This window comes from Myotis lucifugus, unplaced genomic scaffold (assembly GCF_000147115.1).
Source record: "Myotis lucifugus unplaced genomic scaffold, Myoluc2.0 scaffold_336, whole genome shotgun sequence".
NCBI classification, from domain to species: Eukaryota; Metazoa; Chordata; class Mammalia; order Chiroptera; family Vespertilionidae; genus Myotis; species Myotis lucifugus.
In genome coordinates, this window is record NW_005871384.1 from 298,305 (window position 1) to 314,446 (window position 16,142).

General features: G+C 54.3%; 2 protein-coding genes and 1 long non-coding RNA gene across 4 annotated transcripts in view; 1 reads left to right on the forward strand and 2 right to left on the reverse strand.

Annotated features, from left to right (window-relative positions):
* The window catches only part of SMARCD3 (SWI/SNF related, matrix associated, actin dependent regulator of chromatin, subfamily d, member 3), a 37,525-nt gene extending 30,598 nt beyond the window's left edge, over positions 1–6,927 (forward strand). Inside the window, exons 4-14 of the mRNA XM_006100997.3 lie at positions 1,586–1,628; positions 2,675–2,797; positions 2,912–3,034; positions 3,283–3,378; positions 3,544–3,645; positions 3,895–4,056; positions 5,566–5,663; positions 5,820–5,955; positions 6,211–6,333; positions 6,450–6,551; positions 6,762–6,927. Of these exons, the coding sequence (XP_006101059.1) occupies positions 1,586–1,628; positions 2,675–2,797; positions 2,912–3,034; positions 3,283–3,378; positions 3,544–3,645; positions 3,895–4,056; positions 5,566–5,663; positions 5,820–5,955; positions 6,211–6,333; positions 6,450–6,551; positions 6,762–6,815 (1,162 nt within the window). The 3' untranslated portion in view covers positions 6,816–6,927. The remainder of the gene's footprint in view (positions 1–1,585; positions 1,629–2,674; positions 2,798–2,911; positions 3,035–3,282; positions 3,379–3,543; positions 3,646–3,894; positions 4,057–5,565; positions 5,664–5,819; positions 5,956–6,210; positions 6,334–6,449; positions 6,552–6,761) is intronic.
* LOC111828349 lies at positions 5,789–6,806 on the reverse strand. Its single transcript, XR_002832185.1, has 3 exons — positions 6,721–6,806; positions 6,205–6,354; positions 5,789–5,974 (listed from the first exon to the last, which is right to left on the reverse strand). It is a non-coding gene; the product is annotated as an uncharacterized LOC111828349 (long non-coding RNA).
* Positions 6,928–7,054: 127 nt separating the features above from the next.
* CHPF2 (chondroitin polymerizing factor 2) lies at positions 7,055–12,712 on the reverse strand. 2 transcript variants are annotated; one of them, XM_006100996.3, is made up of 4 exons: positions 11,200–12,712; positions 10,216–10,780; positions 9,390–9,572; positions 7,055–8,480 (listed from the first exon to the last, which is right to left on the reverse strand). In XM_006100996.3, the coding sequence occupies exons 1-4, from the start codon at positions 11,484–11,486 to the stop codon at positions 7,182–7,184; spliced, it is 2,334 nt and encodes a 777-aa protein (XP_006101058.1). In that variant the 5' UTR covers positions 11,487–12,712; the 3' UTR covers positions 7,055–7,181. The 2 variants fall into 2 exon arrangements, with proteins under 2 accessions (XP_006101058.1, XP_023620313.1); XM_023764545.1 differs by having other exon boundaries at positions 10,216–10,854; positions 11,200–11,333.
* Positions 12,713–16,142: the final 3,430 nt, after the last annotated feature.

A 16,142-nucleotide genomic window follows, 5' to 3' on the forward strand; every position in this document is an offset into this window, starting at 1 on the left:
AAAGCCCCTGCTGGTGCATGACGAGAAGAAATGCCCCTTTGGGTTCACTATTTAGCCAAACACACATGCTTCCTCTGCTCACCACATGGAGTCCTGTAAAATGTGTAATATGGATTATACCTCATTATAAAATATTTTTTACACATTGAGGAAAATTCCCTGTTCATAGGAATCCTACGGTGAATTCTCTTTCAAAATAAATCATCCTGTTATACAGTTAACAAGTCCCTGATTTATTTTGTACAAATGGAGAGTCTCACATAGATACTTTGTTCAAAACAAGTCAGACCTGCCTGGCCGGTGTGGCTCAATGGCTGAGCGTCTACCTGAGGTCACAGGTTCGATTCCTAGTCAGGGCACATGCCTGGGTTTCGGACTCAATCCCCAGTGAGGGGCGTGCAGGAGGTAGCTGATCAATGATTCTTTCTCATCATTGATGTTTCTATCTCTCTTCCCCTCTTCCTTCCTCTCTGAAATCAATAAAAATGTCTTTTAAAAAACACAAAAACAGCCCTAGCCAGTTTTGCTCAGTGGATAGAGCATCAGCCTGCGGACCAAAGGGTCTCTGGTTCAATTCCAGTCAAGGGCACATACCTTGGTTGCAGGCTCCCCCCCAGCCCGGGCCCCAGCACGAGGCAACCAATCGATGTGTTTCTCTCACATCATTGTTTCTTTCTGTCTTTCCCTCTCTCTTCCATTCTCTCTGAAAATCAATAGGAAAATATCCTCGGGTAGGGATTAACAAAAACACAAAAACAAAACAAACAAAAACAAGTCAGACCTTGAATGAAAGCTACTTGTCTAGCCTTAGAATAGATTTTTGGACAGGGAGGGGCAGTAGTTGAGAACACCACATGGGGGCAGTATAGAGCCATCCTTTACGCTGGGCTATTCACTTGCCAAGGATTCTCTGGGGTGCTTTTGGAAGTCAGAAGCAGCTAGTTGGTCAAGAATAGTCCAATTCCCCCCGAAGTCACGTCCCAGGGGAGAATGTCCCCCCACACACTCTCTCTGAGTCCCTAGGAGTGTGTCCCTGGACCCTGTTGGCAGGTGGCCCAAGGGCACCAGCTCCCTCTCCTCTCAGCATCTCCTCCAAGCCCAGGGTGGCAGAGGTGCAGTCCTCACCAGCTTCACGTCATCACCTCCTGCTCCAGGGATTGGGTCAGGGGGTCGGCTATCCTCCCTTGGACAGTGCCCCCCCCCCCCCCCCAGTTTGGGAGCATAAGAAAATCCTCAGGAGGCAACCTCTCTCTTCCTCTGTCCTCTCTCCTTCCCAGGTTTTCCCAAAAAATTTTGCAGGTCCCCGCCTCAACCCCTAAATCTATGATTGTCTGGCCCTGTCAGGGCACATGCCTGGGGCAGAAGGAGGCTCCCAGGCCAGAGAAAGGAGGAGTCACCTCTGCCCCCTTAGAGAGGACAGAGCACGAGGCCACACACCACCGCTGTCGCCCCTTGAGCAGGCAGAGGAGTGGGCTGTGGGAACCCCAGCCAGGCGGGCGGAGAGGGGGGATAATTTAGCAGGTGGCCTCCTTACTCCCAGATCTGTTACCATGGTAACCTGGTTTTTTCTTTAAAAAATGTACAGTGCCAAGAGGAGGAAGATGGCTGACAAAATCCTCCCTCAAAGGGTGAGTGCCTTTCACAGAAGCCCCCAGCAGACCCCCACCCCTTGCTGCCCCACCTCATTTGTCTCCCCTCCCCCTAAGGAGCAGAGCTTCAGCGGTCACAATCACTTTTACTTTTTGTTTAAAAAGCTAATTAAGAAGTGAGGCTCCCCAGGCCAGAGGGAGGGGGTGGGATAGAGGGAAGGAACAGAACCCAAAGGGGTAGCATCCTGGGCCTGGGGTGCAGTGGATTGAATTGCAGCGGTCCAAACACATGCTGAGCTGGGGGGGGGGGCGTCGGGGAGGGGGATAGCTGGTTTAGACATCAGTTGGAGTGACTGGGTGAGGTGCCAGGGCAGAGGCAAGCAACCACATCCTCTAACTGCCTCAGGGACACCAAGGTCCTAGCCAATTTGCAGACACCCAAGGAAAGCCCAGAGGCTGTGTGACAAAGGAAAGGACCAGAGGAGGAGGTGAAGCCCGAGTTTGTTGGGGTCCATGGTGGCTCTGGCCTTCCCTAATCATGAAATGCATGGGTCTCCCTAGAGCAGCAGTTCTCAACCTGTGGGTCGCTACCCCTTTGGGGGTCGAATGACCCTTTCACAGGGGTCGCCTAAGACCATCGAAAAACACATATATAATTACATATTGTTTTTGTGATTAATCACTATGCTTTAATTATGTTCAATTGGTAACAATGAAAATACATCCTGCATATCAGATATTTACATTACAATTCATAACAGTAGCAAAATTACAGTTATGAAGTAGCAACGAAAATAATTTTATGGTTGGGGGTCACCACAACATGAGGAACTGTATTAAAGGGTCGCGGCATTAGGAAGGTTGAGAACCACTGCCCTGGAGGGAGAAGCAGTTTTTGTCCCTATACATGAGGCTGCTACTGCTGGATACGCAGTCCTGGGGAGAGGTCCCATTCTCACTCTCAGAAGTCCCAGAACCAGCCAGCTCCCCTCCATCTCTGTGTACCTGGAAGCACGTGATACGCACACATTCCACCTACAAGATTGGCTGAGCCCCTGTTCCCTGCCTTGCTCCTCCTCTTCCAGATCCGGGAGCTGGTCCCTGAATCCCAGGCTTACATGGACCTCCTGGCATTTGAGAGGAAACTGGATCAAACCATCATGCGGAAGCGGGTGGACATCCAGGAGGCTCTGAAGAGGCCGATGAAGGTGCCTTGGTTTAGGGGTGGGAAGGCGCTCTACGTCCTGTTCCCAGAACGGAGACATGGGGTTGCGGGGAGGGCACACAGTGCTTGCTCTGTGGGACACTCTTTATTTCTACAGCAAAAGCGGAAGCTGCGTCTCTATATCTCCAATACGTTTAACCCTGCGAAGCCCGATGCTGAGGATTCTGACGGCAGCATCGCCTCCTGGGAGCTGCGGGTGGAGGGGAAACTCCTGGATGACGTACGTCTTGGCCCAGGTCTCTCCAGGTGTCCTGGGGTGGGTATGGGGCTGGACTGAGGACAGAACTAGATGTTTGCACTGAGGGTTAGGGAGTCAGCCCTGCCCAGGGTGGGTGGCCTGGAGGGACATCGGCTGCAGAGGCCTGCTTCTAACCATGCTGCCCTACCCAACCAGCCCCACCCCCTCCCAACTCATTCTGCCCCCATGGTCCCTGTTCTGCCCCCACAGTCCCTGTTCTTCTCCCACAGCCCAGCAAGCAGAAGCGAAAGTTCTCTTCCTTCTTCAAGAGTTTGGTCATTGAACTAGACAAAGACCTTTATGGCCCTGACAACCACCTAGTTGAGGTAAGACCCAGACCCCACATTGCCCTAGAACTGCCACCCTTCCACAGGCCCAAGTCCTGCAGTCCCATCAGCTGCACAGATTTGCACCAGGGACCACCCTAGAGCCCCAAGCCTCACCAGCCCAGATGGGCCTGTGACGTGACCCAGCTCTTCTCCCCTGGACAGTGGCACCGAACGCCCACCACCCAGGAGACGGATGGGTTCCAGGTGAAGAGGCCGGGGGACCTGAGTGTGCGCTGCACGCTGCTCCTCATGCTGGACTACCAGGTCCGTGCCAGTCCCCCACCCTGCAGGCACCATGAGGCCTTTGGCCCCCCACACCCTTTCTCTTAGACAGGTGGGCGAAGGCCCCCAAGGTAGGCATCCCAAGAGACCCATCCTCACTAACCCCGTCTCCAGAAGCACATTTCCAAGGAGCCCAATCACCATGTCGTACCCCCCACTTCCACCCCAGTCCCAAGCTGCCTGGCTTTGAGCTCTTTCCACTCCCTAATTTTCATGGTCACCTTTTCACAGCCTCCCCAGTTCAAACTGGATCCCCGCCTGGCCCGACTGCTGGGCTTGCACACGCAGAGCCGCTCAGCCATCGTCCAGGCCCTGTGGCAGTATGTGAAGACCAACAGGCTGCAGGACTCCCACGACAAGGAATACATCAATGGGGACAAGTATTTCCAGCAGGTACCCTGAGCCCAGGGACGTGGGGAGCAGACAGAGTCACCGGTAGGGGAAGTGCCTCTACTAAGGTAATACCACCCCTATCTTTAGATTCTCAGGTATTAGAAACCATAGTCACTCTCTCAGAGCCAGAGACCAGGGTCCTAGTCCAGGCCCTACCATGGTGTAGCTCTGTGCTGCATTTTCGCCATCCCAGATCAGAGAGGTGTGGAACCCCAAAAAGCTCTCAGGAATGTAATATTCTTGGCACTCAGAGTTGGATCTCAGGGGTCTGGTCCTGGGTCCTGACTCTGGGTGAATTACTTGGCCATTTTGAGCCTTGTTCCTTATCTGTCCCATCTAACCCACTGGGCAGTTAGGAAAATCAAATTGCTATGAAAGGGGTTTGACAAAAATTCTACCAAAGTAGAGATTTTTTTTTTTAATTTTCACCCGAGGATATCTTTTTATTTATTTAATTTAAATATATTCTTATTGATTTCAGAGAGGAAGGGAGAGGGAGAAAGAGATAGAAACATCAGTGATGAGAGAGAATCATGGATCTGCTGCCTCTTGCACAGCCCACACTGGGGATCGAGCCCGCAACCTTGGAATTGAATCGTGACCTCCTGGTTCATAGGACGACACTCGACCACTGAGCCATGCTGAGGATATCTTTTTAAAATATATTTTTTATTTCAGCGAGAGGGAGGGAGAGGGAGATAGAAACATCAGTGATGAGAGAGAATCATCAATCCACTGCCTCCTGCACACCCCCTACTGGGGATCGAGCCTGAAACCTGGGCATGTGCCCTGACTGTGAATCGAACCATGATCTCCTGGTTCATGGGTCAGCATTCAACCACTGAGCCGATATTTTTCCCCCAGTGACCTTTTTAGGGAGCGTGGGAGAGAAGAGGGAAAGAGAAACATCAATGTGAGAAACACATTGACTGGTTGCCTCCTGCATGTGCCCTTATGGGGCTGGGGATAGAACCTGCAACTGAGGTATGTGCCCTTGACCCAGAATTGAACCCATGACCCTTTGGTCCACAGGCTGACGCTCTAACCACTGAGCAACCAGCCAGGGCAGTAGAGATTATTCTTAATACATTTTAAATAAATACAGCAGATAAACCTGAGGAGTGAAAAGAACAGTTGATGTTTATTGAGCACATACCACGTGTCAGGCAGGTATGTTCCAAGCACTTAGTGTACTGATGCACTGAATTCTAACCACAACCCTGAGAGAGGGGTACTACTATTATCCCCATTCTAGAGATGAGGAAACTGAGGTCTGAGTCATTAAGTAACTTGCTCAGGCTGCAGAGTAAGTGGTGGGAGCAGGATTTGTATCTAGGCAGGCAGACCCAGGGTCCATCCTCAACCACTGCACCGCACCAGCCCATGGCCCCTAGTTTCAGACCCGTGAGTCAGATGCTCCTGGCTTCTTGTGGCCTTTCCAGAAAGGATCTAGAACTGTAGTTATGCTCTTTCCAAGCACAAAAGAGTGACCTCTTCCTCCTGCCTCAGATTTTTGATTGTCCCCGGCTGAAGTTTTCTGAGATTCCCCAACGCCTCACAGCCCTGCTGTTGCCCCCTGACCCAATTGTCATCAATCACGTCATCAGGTGAGGCCCCGGCTTGCTCCTCAGACCGGGGAATCATTTCCTCCTGTCCTGCCTGTCCCGCCCATCCCAATGCCCCCTCCCTCCCCACTGCGTCTGCCCTGGGGCCCTTGGCCTCTGTGGGGGCAGGTGAACTCCAAGGGCTGGACTTCCTGGCAGCGTGGACCCGTCGGACCAGAAGAAGACGGCGTGCTATGACATTGATGTGGAGGTGGAGGAGCCACTGAAGGGGCAGATGAGCAGTTTCCTCCTGTCCACGGCCAACCAGCAGGAGATCAGCGCTCTGGACAGTAAGGTGGGGCCAGAGCCCAGAGCTGCAGTGGGATGTTAACCCAGAAATGACAGAGTACAGACAGAATAGACACGAGCATGGGCCTATGGAGAGATGAAGGACTTAACACCCCCTCCCCTGGGACTGCAGAGGCCTGGGGCCCGAGGGGCTGTTCTTCCAAGGAACAGCAGCAGTCCTTCCCCCATGTGCCTCCCTCCCCCTTCCCCCTTCTTCCACATCACCACAGCCAGGTGAAAGCTTCTGTCTTTCTACCTGTAGATCCATGAGACGATTGAGTCCATAAACCAGCTCAAGATCCAGAGGGACTTCATGCTAAGCTTCTCCAGAGACCCCAAAGGCTACATCCAAGACCTGCTCTGCTCCCAGAGCCGGGACCTCAAGGTGAAGGGGACTTGGGGAGCACTGGATGGAAGACAAGCATATCAGGAAGACAGTAAAGGTTGTACACAGGGGCGGGAAGGGCCCGGGCTCAGGGCTGACTCCATTCTCCCTCCCAGGTGATGACAGATGTGGCAGGCAACCCTGAGGAGGAGCGCCGGGCTGAGTTCTACCACCAGCCCTGGTCTCAGGAAGCGGTCAGCCGCTACTTCTACTGCAAGGTGTGAAGGGGCCCGGGCACCTCAGGCCCCTCCTCACTGAGAAACTTCCTTCCTCAGCCTCCAGTGCCCTTGCCACTCCACCATGTCCCTCACCTCCTGGGAGCCCTCCCTGCTCCCAGATGCTCTTCCAGGGTGGGCAGCGGGTGGTTGGGGTCGTCCTGTCACTCACCAGCAACACGTAACCCTGCTCCTGCTCTGATTTCTCTAAAGATCCAGCAGCGCAGGCAGGAGCTGGAGCAGTCGCTGGTGGTGCGCAACACCTAGGAGCCCTCCAAATGAGCACTGCGGGCCAGGGCCGCCTGACCCAGGCTCTGCCAGCACCCCTCTGCCCACCTATGGGAGGTGGGGAACTGGATTAAAGGTCATTCATCTGCTAGCAGCTGTGTGGTCATTGGCAACTGGGAGAGAGGAGGAAGGGGGAGGCAGTAGGTCCCTCTGGGAAAACTCCCCAGCCCCTCCCTGAGATTCTTCTCCTGACTCCGTTTCCCTAGACCTAAAATCACTTTGGCAGAAGACACTTTTTAATCACATTTTCTTATTTAAAAAAAAATACAGCCACAAGCTCTCCATCCATCTTGCCTTGCCCTCCTGGGGCTGAGGCAGAAAGGGGAACCACCTGGCAGCCCGAGGCTAGGTGCTGTTGCCCTGCTCCTGCTCGAACAGGGCCATGGCCAGCTGGGCCCGGCCAGCCAGCCCCTCCAGGTTGCTTAGGCGGCAGCGGTGATAGAGTTCCTCACTGAGCCGAGGGCTGCAGTCCCGCAGGGAGAACTTCTGCACCAGCCCTGGCTCCACGGCTCGGAAGAGGTGGAGCCCTGAGAACCGGAGGAACACATCCATCACCTCCAGCCCCTCCAGGGCTTCCTCCTCTTCCTGGCCTGCCAGTTCAGCAGCCAGCCGTGCGCGGGCAGCCAGGTAGTCGGCATTGTAGAAGCAGCCCTCCGCGGAAGCCTGGCGGTCAAACCGGCCTCCTCCAGGAGCCCCCCGGGCAGGGTCAGCACCAGGAGGGGATGGGGGGTCAGGGCCAGCCCCCGGGGGAGACTTCTGTGGTGCCAGAGCGGGGTGGAACTCCTGGAAATGGACGGGGAAGAAGGCCTGCCAGCCAGAGATGGCATTCATGCGGCAGCGGTTGAGCACCTCTGGTCCAGGCCGGGTCCACACAGTGGTGAGGAAGAAAAGCGTGTCCACCGGGTGCTTCTTGGACACCACGTCCATGAGCCGGACCTGGGAAGGAGCCTCCGCCCGCACTGCGAGCCAGGCCAGCCTCGTCCCAGGGTACCGTCGCTCCAACTCGGCCACTGCAGCCTTTACCCCGAGAAACGGGTCCAGGGCCCCTCGGCCACCTTCCTGTGGCCCATAGACCAGCAGGAGGGTGAGCAACACGTGCTCTCGTGGCTCCAGAACGCTGGCCGCAAAGGCCTCGAGGAAAGCAGGGGCCAAAGCAGCTTCCGCCACCAGGAGCGGCAGCACCAGCTGCACACGGGTGGCCTCCGTGACATAGGGCATAGGCAGGATTTCCACTCGACTCAGCGGCCGAAGCAGGCTGACCCTGCGGGCCAGAGCCCGCCGGTGCCCACGCTGCGTCACAGCTTCCAGCAGTAGGTCCAGGGTGTACTCCATGCCCCGCGCTGGGTCGAAGCGCCGGTAGCCATTGAGCAGCCGCTGCTTCTGGAATCGCAGCCGGGGCTGATAGCGCCGATTCAGCTGCTCCAGAGCCGTCTCCACAGCATCGCCCACGTCCGCCCGGCTAGCCCCTTGCAGTGGGCACTTGGGCGCCCCATCTGCACAGGAGAAGGTGTGCTGTTCTGTGAAGTAGTCCCAGCCCAGCACCTCAAATCGAGAGCGTGGTGTGAACGGGGCCGGGAGCCCCACAGGCCAGCTCAGCCCTGCCTCCCCCTCAGGGGTCAGCACGGTCAGGTTCCGGATCTGAGCCTAGGGCAGGAGGGACACACAGTTAGTCAAACCGGGGGAGCTAGGTAGTCCGCAGGACCCGCCCCCGCCCTGGGCTCTGCGCTCTGTCCTGACACTTAGTGGGGTGCCCCTTGGCTAACCACTCAATTCCCTGTACCTTACATTCTCCCTCTATAAACGCAGTAGGCCTATGAATTACACCCCCTGTACACAAATGCAGTGAGGAGGCCGGCGGGGAGGAATGTGCTTTGGCAGACAGACCTTAAAGCATCCTGAAATACAACGCTCAACGGCTCCCCCTCCAAAACCCAAAGTACTCCCATCCTCCTGAGAACGCACCTTTGTGTTCATCTGTTCTTCACCTCTGACAACCCCACAATAAACTAGAATATTCTTCAAACCCTTGGTTTTTTTTAGGACAGTGATAGAAATTAGGGGACTTTGGGGTTGTGGCCTCCTTGGTGGAGAGGCGCACTGTTCCGAGACCTGACCCTCACAGTTCACCATCAAACCCTTCTAACTGCATCCGGGTCTTTCCAGGAGCTCATCTGATGATTGGCCTGGACCCAAGAGCCCCTTCTCTCTGGAGCTGCTTTAAATTTAGGTACAGTTAGCCCTAGCCTGTCTGACTCCATGGATAGAGCACTGGCCCGAGGACTAAAGGATCCTGGGTTTAATTCCAGTCAAGGGCATGTACCTCATTTGCAGGCTTGATCCCCGGCCCTGGTCGGGGCATATGTGGGAGGCAACCAATGAATGTGTCTTCTCTCTCTCACATCGGTGTTTCTTTCTCTGTCTCTCCCCCTCCCTTCCACTCTCTCTAAAAATCAATGGAAAAATATCCTCGGGAGAGGATAAAAAAGAATTTAGGTATGGTCAGCTTCTTCCTACCCCACCAGCCTCCCCCTCACTCCAGCCGACCCGGCTCACCTGCAGTTGCTCTATTTCGCTGTACGTCTGCTCCAGCTCCAGAGTGCTGAAGCGCTTGTGGAGCCGGTACATGAGGGTCCCCTCCGATACAGGGTGTACTGCAAAGGCACTCAGGAAAGCCGAGCTCCCCTCCTTCTCCGGGTCTCTATTTTTGGCCAGTTCAAATGAGCGATACTGCTGCCCCTAGAGGGACCAATCAGACCAATCAATGCCACACACGGAGGGCTGCCCGTCTCAACCAGCCCTGACCAAACCCAACATTCACCCCTATAACTGCTGCTGCCGTGCAAGGACGGAGAAAGCGGGGGCTCAGTCCAGTGTCCCCTTAACCTTGGCCTTACTCTCACTGCTAAATTTTGGAAAAAACAATGTTCAGTAGGCAACTAAGGGTACCCTCTTCCCCAGAGAGCCCTACTGTTTCTCCAGGGAATGAACACCACGAGCCAGCAAGTACTCCTACGATGCTGGTCTCAAAGACAGGGCAGCTCTCAGGGCCAGAACAGGGATTACCTCACTTCTCCAAGAGAGTAGCCATCTCTAGAACATTCCCAGATTGTTCACAACTGTGCGTGTGTCAGGGCAGATGGATGGAGGACTGAGGAGGGGGCACCTTTCTATCTTCTCACAGGGTCCCTGACAAGATGCCCCCGGGGCTAAGACTGCCTGAGGGCAGCAGGGCCGCCAGAGGCACACTCCCTATCTGTGAAGGGCAAACCAGAGGCCGCATGTGCTGCTGGGAAGGCGCCAGCATCACCTAGCCTGGAGACCAACCCCTCAGTCACTACTAAGTTGTCAGGGACCTGGACTGACTTGAAAGGGCTGTCACCTGGTGCTGTGAGACACAGCCGATACCCAGAGAGTCGATGAGGCAGCGGCCAAGCCACTCGTCAGGACGGGCACTGAGAATGTCCCCTCGGCAGCCATCCAGATGTGGCCGCAATCGAAGCAGGAGACTCCGAGACAACAGGTAGCCAAAGCCCCCATGGCAGTACCGGGCCTGCTCGCCGGCGCCAATGAACTCCTCCGCCCGGCCCAAATACAGGTCTTGGTTGATGCTGAGGTGGCCAGCAAGGGCTGCCAGGCGGGGGGCCTGCACATACGTGTCATCCTGCATGATGAAGAACCAGTCGTAGTCGGCCCCAAAGTGTGTGTGGAGATGGCGCAGGGTCTCCGACATGAGCCAGGCCGGTCGCTCGTCCCCATGAGATACCACCTGCATCCCCGCTGGAGCCCGGGCCCCCCGCTGCCCAGTGAAGTAGAGCAACCGAGGGAAGTGGTGGGCCACTGTGCGGTTCACAGCCACGGCCAAAGTGGACAGCGTGGCCCGGGAAGTCAGGACAGCCACCAGCAACCGCTCCCGAGAGCCCAGCTCTGTCTGGATGTACCGAGTCCTGTGGAGAGACCAGTCTGTCAAGGGTCAGCTCCCTCATTTCAGGAACCCAGGTTGTATAGCATACACATCCCTCTAGAAATGAGGTAGTTGAAGGTGAGAAAAGAGAAGAGACCTCCTCATCAGTATTAATTAGCTCCTGGAGTAAGCATCCTCTGAACAGCTGACATTGGGGAGGGGCTTACTAATGATGGACTAGACGAAGTAGATGCAATTCCTACCCTATCTAAGAACATCCAGCACTAATGTAACACCAATAGGTGAGACTTTCTTAGACTGAGGAAGCGGGAAAAAAGAAATAGAACCACGATGGTAAGAATTGCTCCACAGGCCCAACACAGATTACCACTGAAGGCAGAGGCAAGGCCTTAGAGCAGCCCTAAAGTGGGGTCGGGGGCTATGCACACATGCAGCTCTCACCTCAGCACCTTCTTGTAAGGCTTGTTGGGATCCCTATAGTAGGGGACAATCCGGGGTTTGAACTCTTCATCACTTTGGTCAAGCCCAATTCTTGAGTCAGGATTCTGCAGGCCTCCTGGTTCCCCCACAGCCTCTACACAGGGATCTTCTCCCTCACCCTGGATCCAGGAAACCCGCAAGAGGCTCAGGCTGCATCCCAGAGACAGCCCCAGGATGAGGGGCAGCGCTGGTCGCAGGAGAGCCAACAGGGAGCTCAGGCGCATGGTGGTAGGCCCTGCTGTGCGCATGCTCCGGAGGGCACAGCCTCAAGGCTCACTCAGTGGGTTGACGGGTGCCGGGCCAGTGGTAGGCATGCAGTTTTAACCAGGGAACCTGGGGCCCATGAGCTCAGCAGCAGAACAAGGCGTGTTTGCTTCCAGGCCCAGCATCCCCAGTAAGCTGGACGGTCCCGTCTTCACAATCCTGTCTGGCTGGTCTCCGGTTATCAAAGTGCCAGATCTAACCCTCAGTCCAGACGGTAATAAATATGAGATTCCAATTGGCCCACTAACGGCTTATGGCCTGTCTTCCCGTAGAAAAGGGAGGCAACAACACTCACTCCTGCCAAACGTAACCCAAAAAGGCCCACGCACATCTGTAGACCAAGTCACGAGCCAGCAGCAGCTGCTACAGAAGGGTCAGGGGAAAGCACCTGCTGCATCAGAACCGGGTGCCACCCGAGGCGCTGCCCCCCTACCCTTCCCCAGAGCCTGGCCTGGCGGGTCTCACTCAGGTTGCTGAAAGGGATCAGGGCCTCTCTCTACTCCACTCCCGAGTGCCAAGGAAACACGGGGCGGGAGGGACCCTCTGCCCAGTCAGGAGGGGGCGAGAGCCACTGGCATGGCACACGGAAGCTCTGCCCACCCAAATGAGGGGCAGAGAGCGAGCCCCAGGCCCCAGCTCTCACAGGGGCACGGTGGCTGCCGGGGCCATTTTGCAGCACCTCCTTCCCCAAGCCCAGATGCTCAGAGGCGGTGCTGCCACCTCCCTCTCCGGGAGGACAGGAGGCAATTGGCAGTAACTGCGGAGGGCGGTGTCAGAGCCCCTCGCACCAGGGCCCCAGGTTCCCAAACCAAACCAAACCGAGAGGCCGAGGAGCGGCTCGAGGCCACGCGGGTTCTGGACAGGCTGGCCGCGGTGCTCCCTCTGCGATCACGGACCCATCCCAGTCCTGGAAAGAAGGCTCAAGGCAACTGTTAGCTGTTAGTCTCCAAACAAACAAAACCGGCTGCGTCACGGAGCTGCCGAGGGCGGGGGACTGAGAGGAGGGCCAGGACCCCGTGCCCGGGGCTTCCGCGGGGCCGCAGGGGGAGGCCCGGCAGCAGGCCCGGGGCAAAGGGGGGAGGATGTGACCGCCGCGAGCAGCGCCGTCCCCGGAGCGGGGCGAGGGCGTGGGGCGGGGGGAGGGCGGGAAGGAGGAACAGACCCCAGATCCCGCCGAGGCGCCGGCTCCGCCGCGGCCGCTGCCACCTCACGGCCCGGCCCCTCCTTCCTCTTCCGCCCGCTGTCAGCCCGTCTCTATGGTGACCGCATCCGGCCGCTCGCTCCGCCGCGCCCTCTCTATGGTCTCCCGGCTCCTCCTCGGGACCGCGTGCCGCTGCCCCTCTCGAGCCAGCGTGCGCTCCACAGCTGCTCCTCCGAGTGGCCCTGGGGGCCGCAAACCTTCCACCCCAACTCCCATCCCAACTCCCATCCGCCCTGGAAAGTACCCCCCAGTGATCACGGTTCCGCCCCGGGACTCTCCCCGCGGCTCCGGAACCCGCCGCTCGGCTCCGTCAGGCGGCCAGGTGTTGGCCTGGAAGTTGCCGGCCATCGTCGTGGGTACCGAGTGCCCGGGCCGGGCGGGTGGGCGTGGTCCCTCCCTCGGGAGCTGAGAGTCTCACACTGACCGGCAGAATACACACGGGCAGACGTCCCGAGCTGTCACACGCGCCACGGCAGACACGGCGAGTCCCGTGGGAAAACACGACAGGACGAATTAGACTGGGAATTTGGGAAGGCTGAGAATCCAGAGTTTCAGTGAGTCACCCAAACGAAATGTGAGTTTTCCAGGTAAAAAGCAGAGCCCAGAAAGAGGAGAGGCTGGCTGAGAGAAGACCTGGGGAGGCCGGGGCAGCTAGGGCCTGGAGAGGGGGGAACACAGCCCGGGCCGGCGGGGCTTCTGACAACCACCGAGGGAGGCTCCGGCCAGGACGGCACATCCCTCGGGGGTAAGCGGGAGGTGTGCAGGAGCAACTTGGTTGCCAAATGTTAGAGGGGAAGAGCCAAGAACGTCAGATGCCTTGCACATTGTAAGACAGTATCACACCAAGTAACAATGGTCTGTCCCGGGGCTTTACCACGTCCTACTGGCCCAGCCCGTGTGGCTCAGTGGTTGAGCGTTGACCCATGAACCAGGCAATCACAGTTCCAATCCCGCTCAGGGCACATGCCCGGGTTTAGACTCCATCCCCAGTTGAGGGCTGCAGGAGGCAGCCAATCAATGATTCTCTCATCATTGATGTTCCTATCTCTCTCCTTCTCCCTTCCTCTCTCTGAAATCAATGAAAACACATTAAGAAAAAAAAAAAAATTTGCCCTATTGAACATTCATGTAAGTGAAATATATTTTCTAAAAAAGTGTTTGCTATTAAAAGGGAACACCAGAGCTAATAGAGTTTAAGAACCATCATTCTAGGAAGTATATAAGACAGAACTCACCAGGACTGCTATCCTTTGCTGCGTTTTGATCTTATCCTCAGACCACAACTTGAGCTCCCCTCAGCAGCTGGCACATAAAAGGTGGTAAATGACTTGTTAGAAGAAGCTCTAGAAAGGAGAATAGGGACAATCACCTGGACGTGGGATGATAATAGGTTCCAGATAAGCATTGTCCAATAGAAATATAATCTGAGCCACAAATGTGAGCCATATATGTAATTTAAATTTTTCTTATATATGTTTTATTATAATATTAAATATATCCAAAATATTTCATTTTTTAATACATATATTTTTACTGATTTCAGAGAGGAAGGGAGAGGGAGAAAGAGATAGAAACATCAATGATGGGAGAGAATCATTGATCGGCTGCCTCCTGCACGCCCCCTACTGGGGATGGAGCCTGAAACCCAGGCATGTGCCCTGACTGGGAATCAAACTGTGATCTCCTCTTTCATAGATCAGGGCGACACTCAACCACTGAGTCACGCAGGCTGGGTTCCAAAATATTATTTCAACATATAACCAATATAAAAAGTTGACATATTTTACATTCTCCCCCCCCCCATATGCAATCTTTGAAATTGAATGCATATTTGATACAGCTTATCTCAATTCAGACCAGTCACATTTCAGGTTCAAGTTCAAGTGCTCCATAGCCACATGTGGCTAGGCTAGCACAGTGAACAGCACAGTTCCAGACCCTTCTCACTGAGTTCCTAGGTAATTCTGGATGAGACGTTTCCTTCCTTGGGTCTCATTTCTTCATATTTAAATGACGAGTTCAGACCTAGTGTTCTTGCTTGCAGCACTGACCTTCTGTGATTTTTCATATTTAGCCAGTCCTTCCCTACTCTACCTCTACCTCTCTCTCTCTCTCTCTCCATTTCCCCATTTCTTCTCCCCTCATTGCCAGATCTGTTCCCTGAAAGATATGTAAACCCTGGGTGAGAATGGCAGAATTTCTAAGTGGCCAACAAGTTTTCTAAGCCACTCAAGCTGTGCTGAAGGAAGACTGCCAAGCAACTGTTGATTCATGAGAAATCCTGGAGATGATTGGTGGCTATGTAGGTGGCTTCTTGAAGTAACTGGTTATAGTCTTTCTCTTGCTAACCTGAGCCATTTTAGAGCTGGAGTTCTGGAACCAGCAAATTCCAGCCTTAAATCCTGCCACTGTCTCCTACCAGCAGTGATGTGTTATTAACAGCTCTGTGCCTTTGTTTCCAATATGTAAAATGGTAATAATACCCACCTTGGGGTTTGTTGGGGGAGATTAAATGGATTTGCATAGCCCTAACCTGTTTGGCTCAATGGATAGAGTGTCGGCCTGCGGACTCAAGGGTCCCAGGTTCGATTCCGGTCAAAGGGCATGTACCTTGTTTGCGGGCACATACCCAGTGGGGAGTGTGCAGGAGGCAGCTGATCGATGTTTCTCTCTCATCGATGTTTCTAACTCTCTATCCCTCTCCCTTCCTCTCTGTAAAAAAACCAATAAAATATATTTTTTAGAAAAAAAAATGGATTTGCATAGATGAAAGGGCATAATAAATGTTAGTTCTCTGTAACCTGTAGCCTGCCCATAACCAGACATTTTAATGAGGCTGGGAGAGGGAGGCATATTTTAGACAGGTGCTTGGAAGAAAGGCTTTGCTCAGCTATTGTCTATATTCTTTACCTAAAACAATGCTTCTGTCCAGAGTAGATGCTTACTATTTGTCAAATGTATTAAATAAAATAAATATTCAGTATATACTTAGGCAAGGATTCTACTAGTAGCAAAAAAGGCAAAAGGAAGCCTATCAGAACTCTGGTTAAGTAATTATTAGCCAGTTTACAAGAATTAAACTCTAATCCTGCCCTAGCCAGTAGTTAGAACATCGGCTCTCGACTGAAGGGTCTCAGGTTCGATTCCAGTCAAGGGCACGCCTGTACCTGGCTTGCAGGCTCGATCCCCCACGCCAGTCTGGGCATGTGTGGGAGGCAACCAATTGATATGTCTTTCTCACCTTGATGTTTCTCTCTCCCTGTCTCACTCTTTCTAAAAATATCAATGGTGTTCATATTTTCTGCCTATGTTTTAATTGGGTTTTCTTTTTATTGATATGTAAGAGGTCTTTATATATTATCAACACAAGTCCTCTTTCATAGAGGTGATTTCCAAATATTTTCTCCCAGCTTGTGGTTTGTCTTTTCAATTCTCTTAA

Excerpts from the sequence above, each read along its gene's own strand:
- CHPF2 (XM_006100996.3), bottom strand. The coding sequence starts at position 11,486 with ATGCGCACAGCAGGGCCTACCACCATGCGCCTGAGCTCCCTGTTGGCT. Across the intron at positions 10,781-11,199 it reads CCTTACAAGAAGGTGCTGAG|GACTCGGTACATCCAGACAG; the intron begins GTGAGAGCTGCA and ends GTCTCTCCACAG. Across the intron at positions 9,573-10,215 it reads GCTGTGTCTCACAGCACCAG|GGGCAGCAGTATCGCTCATT; the intron begins GTGACAGCCCTT and ends TGGTCCCTCTAG.